At 43.0% G+C, this 4,784-nt stretch overlaps 1 protein-coding gene across 1 annotated transcript; it reads right to left on the reverse strand.

The window, feature by feature from the left end:
• Positions 1-211: 211 nt before the first annotated feature.
• Positions 212-3,248, reverse strand: LOC103584197 (tenascin-like; the record flags this gene model as incomplete). Its single annotated transcript, XM_008565292.1, has 3 exons — positions 212-355; positions 1,472-1,594; positions 3,185-3,248. Coding segments are annotated over 3 exons (331 nt in total), but the record flags the coding sequence as incomplete, so codon positions are not given.
• Positions 3,249-4,784: the final 1,536 nt, after the last annotated feature.

Consider the following 4,784-nt stretch of genomic DNA (forward strand, 5'->3'; position numbering starts at 1 on the left):
ATGCACCTAAGTTTACCCAGCCTATGAGAGGCCAGGATGGGTCAGAAAGAATGAGGCCCCTGACACTCTACATCCACTTAACTTTCCATTAGGATTTCACAAATAAAATCTTCTTCCCAGCTGCTGAGTCATGAGCTGTAATGCTGAAGGGGAGAGATAATATAGCATGCACAAGCTGTCTCTGAAAAACAAAAACCAAAAATCAACATACCTGTGGTGAGTGACCCTGAGATAGGTTCACTTTCCTCAAAGCCCTTCATGGCAATGACACTGACAAGGTACTCCACCCCAGGTGTGAGTTTCACCAGCCTGGTCTGAGTCTTTGTTCCATCCACAGTTACCATGGAGGGTGTACCTGGAACACAGTGAAAGCAAGATCAGGAATGGTGGATCTCATGGAAGCCTATTCATTGTTGTTGGCTGTTTACAAGTTGGAAATGAAACTATATCTTTATTCAGTATCATTTGCTTGACTTCTTCTCAATTGCTTCTACCCTCTGGTATAAGGGAAGAGGCCTTACTTTTTGTAGAATGCTTTTCCTACTGGCGCAGATGCCAAAAACCAAGCCAGGAGAGGAAAAAACATGATGTCACAACGCACTAAAAATGGCAAGTTTTCGTTCAGTAGAGAGCTGGCATATGGTATAAATTTTATTTTCTTTATTTTATTCCCCACAAAGAATATGGGAAGCTCACTATGTAATGTGTACCTGATCTATTTAACTCATCTTCTTGGTTTAGGATTATATAGACTCCCTTACTAGCAGAAATTCTACTTAAGAAAAAACAATGGTCATAGTCAAGTGTGTGTTCTTATATTAAGAAGTCCGGAATTTATATTTCTTAGAATTTCAAGGCGGGTGGGAAATTTGCATATCAGCTGGTTAAACTCCCCACAGAGATGCTAGTGTTCCTCTGAAGAGGTTATCAACCATTCTCTCTTTATACACTTCCCGTAACAGAGAGCTTACTACCCGCCCGGATGTCTAGACAGATTCGACTGTGTTTCGTCCCTGTGGCCTCTGTTGTAGTCCGTATGCTCTCAACCAGAACTCACAACTCTGCTAAGTCACAACTGCCCATTCTGTACTGAGACAGATAGATTTGGACACCCAAGGGCAGATCCTCACATATATCCAAGACTAGCTTTTCCAATAAGTATGGTCAAAGACAAAATGGCTTACGTATATAGAGTATTTTATCATTGTGCACAAACAACTGGGGGTCTATTTCTCATAGAATTTTAGAATTTCAGGCCTGGAAAGGATCTTTATAAATTGACCCTTCACAAGGTAGTCTCTTCCAAGCATGTCATATTTTACACATGGAGTCTCTCCAGATGGTCTCATAGATAAGAAAGTAGTTTTCTTTGGTCATAATGTTTTGGGGATAGGAATTATCAGAGCCTCTTCAACTATTCCACCCAAACCCTCCCCGTTTCTGCTCTCCCTTCCCCCCCGGAGCCCCTTACCTCCTGTAATGGGCACATAGGTAATCCGGAAGTTCTCCACCTGGGCAGTGGGTGCCATCCAGCTGACAGTGGCTGAGTTTTCAGTGATGTCTGAGAAAATTATTTCCTTTGGTGAGCCCATGGCTGTCAAGGAGAAAACAAGACAAACCCAGAAACAGTTAACTATCTTTTTCATCAGTGGTTCTTCCTGGATTCCTTATCCAGGAAAACACATTGCCTAGAGTTTGTGTCTGAGCCAAGCCTTTATAACAGAGAATGTGGTGATCTGTGGTCAAGCTGTAACTTGATAGAAACAATTGTTCTTTCATTTCAGGTACAGGTTCCAGGACTGTACAGCAGTCATTTGGTTTTCTCCAAGGGGACTTTCAGCAACACTGTGGCAGACTTTCAAAGAAGTGAGGGACAGTGGTTTCACAGATTGGAAATCTTTTATTTTTGATTTCTTAGCATTTTTTTCAAGTCTTTACTTTCTAATTCACTTTATTAAATGATACTAAGACTTGACAACTGTGAGTTCTCTGCAGTTTATAAGGCTTAATCCTCATATAGAAATCCTTGAGAAGAAGGTGTGGTTATAGCCATTTTACAAAGGACCAAACTGAGGCTCTGTTCTCCAATGAACATTCTTGTGATGTGACCCTTCTGGGTCACAGAACTGGGCACCAGAGCCAAGCACAGCTGGGATCCTGGAAATAATGTTCACATGGAAATTGACCTCAACAAACCCATTCCTATACCTGGAAGGAAGTCCAAAGCCAGAGTAGCAGCCTCAGGCCCATCACCAAAGCAAAGACCCAGTGGACTCTGGGCCTATCTGTGGGGAAAGCCATGCCCAGGAGAAGTTTCTGCTCCCTAAACACCTCCTCTCAAAATCCAGTTCCCTTTGGCTTTTCTCTGTGTATTTTTTGGCTTTGTTTTTGCTCTCTTGAGCTGACCATGGGTAACCAGAAAATTCAGGAAACAATTTTCAGGCTCTTGGGAGCTCACTTCCTCATCTTTCCCCCTCTTCAACCCACGTTGATCATTAAATTCTAAAACCCACAAAAATTTGGAAAGTTTTCTTTTTTTTTTCTCTTCTACTCATTTCTGCCTTTTTCTCTCATCCAAGACATCTCCTCCTACAGCTTTCTTCTGTAATCTGGTAGCCACCCCCAGACTCTGTGGCTGACTAGGTATTTGCCCTCTCCATGGAAAGTTTTGGAAACCACAAGGTCTCTGGAACCTGGAAGATCTTGCTTGTGCAAATACCACTGGTAGGCTGGGCAGCCTGGGGCAGGTCCCTTTATTTCTGTGAGCTTCCGTTGCTCCATCTGTCCAGTTGGAAGAGTGGTAGAGACCTACAGGAATGTTTTGAGGACTAACAGAGATAATGGATGTAAAACCTCTAGCTCAGCATTTCACAAGCAGTGAACATAATTGCCCTCTCTTTATTTTCTTTCTCATGTGACTCTTTCCTCCGAGGTATCCCCCAGAAAATATCTAGGTGAGTCCAGCTAAGAAAAAACCCCAGTGAGGTGTGTAAACTCAGGCACTGAGGATCTCCCTCTGCCAGCCTGGTTCACTCTGACTTTTGCTCTGACTGAAAACCTCACTGGTGTGGGTTCTGGGACATTTTAGAAGGTGTGTATCTTATGGCCAAAGCTTTTACTTCTAGCTGCCCAAAGGGCAATAATATCTGCCCCATCTTATATGTCATAAGAATCATGGCTTTACCTGTCACACGCTCCTGGGGGATGTGCTTGGTAAAAGTGGCAGTAGGGTGGTAGTCATGCCTAACCTGAAGGAACGGCACATGGGAGGTGGAGTGCCAGGGTCAACAGGTGTGATATTTTGGACAACAGACTTTCCTAGATATGGAAGACTATTTGTTACTCTAGTGTGTCTTCTTCTACCATGAATAGGGCCCCCAAGTCTCCAGACCTACAGCAGAGGGCAATATACAGAACAACTAAATCACACCTATTGAAAAGCTGGGGAGACCCAGGCAAGGCCACACCTCTTGCTTCTCTTTCCAAGGGGACACTGTTGATTTTCAAAACAAAGTATTAGGGAAATACCTGAAATTGCTAAAAATTCTCAAAGCTATTGAAGAGGGTTTCTATTTGCACTCTGCATAAAAATTGGCTTCCCTAAATCTGAATCAAATGTCTTTTATTATGAAGCCATTGACAATCATTTAAAAAAATTTATTCTCCCTTCAGCATATTTTTATTGAACACTTAATATGTGTTTGGGTACTGTGCTAAGCTAAGGGGACAGCTGCTATAGGCAGTATGGTTTAGGAGCAAAGATTTTGGACCTGGGCTGATCTGGGTTTGAATTCCACTCTTGCCTTACTAGCTACAACTACTTTAGCATTTTGGGTCTCAGTTTATACATCTGTGAAATGGGCTGAATGTGGCATCACTTGCCTGGCAGTGTCATGGAGACTGAGTGACGTAGAGTGTGTCAGTTGCTCTGCAGCAGGTGGTAACAAGTGGGTGCTCTATAATTGATGGTTATCATCTTTATGCTTCTTGGGAGAAGCATGTGAGTCAGAGTCAGAGGTCATGAGCACAGAGAGCCTGTGTCATACAGAAGGGAGGATTTCCAAGCAGGTGTTTCTACAGACCCCCTGACCCAGGCTCCCAGGTACAACGTCATAGTAACTCTGCAGCTGTGGCTTCAAGTTCATCTGAACTGGAACCGAGCTGAGGAGTTGAGAGACTGCCTGGGGGATGCACAATCTAGGAGCTGGAAAAAAGGATGTTAACTACCCTATTGGCTTTGGGGGTGGAAGAGAGTACCATCAGTGTATGTGGAGGTGGAGACGGGGACAGGTGAAAGCAACATTTTGGGTCCTCACTCTGAGCATCCTAGGTGAGCTACAGGAACCTCCAGAAGAGAATGACAAAGCCATCTTACCCAGTTGCTGGGATTTCTTCCCTATTTTCTGCCCATTCTGGGAACCCTCAAGATTATGCATGGAGGTGTGTCAGCATTTAACTTCCGGGAGGCAAAAGAAGCTCCTGGAAACTCTGGACCTTTTTAAGGTGGACAAAGACTATTGTAAAGAACTGGCTCAAACCAAAGAAGAAGAAAAAGTTGCAAATGCAGGAATTGACAGAAGAAACAATAAAAGTAGTAACTTACACGCACATCAGTATGGAAATGGTTAAGTGAATCATGTAGATGGGATTATCTCCAAAATCTATTCACAAGTAAGAAATATACACACACACACACACACACACACATATATAAAACAAAACACGAAAGGGTGGGTAATATGTTAAACATTGTGCCCGTCAAAAAGAGTAAAAATAATGTAAAT

This window comes from Galeopterus variegatus, unplaced genomic scaffold (assembly GCF_000696425.1).
Source record: "Galeopterus variegatus unplaced genomic scaffold, G_variegatus-3.0.2 Scaffold46513, whole genome shotgun sequence".
NCBI classification, from domain to species: Eukaryota; Metazoa; Chordata; class Mammalia; order Dermoptera; family Cynocephalidae; genus Galeopterus; species Galeopterus variegatus.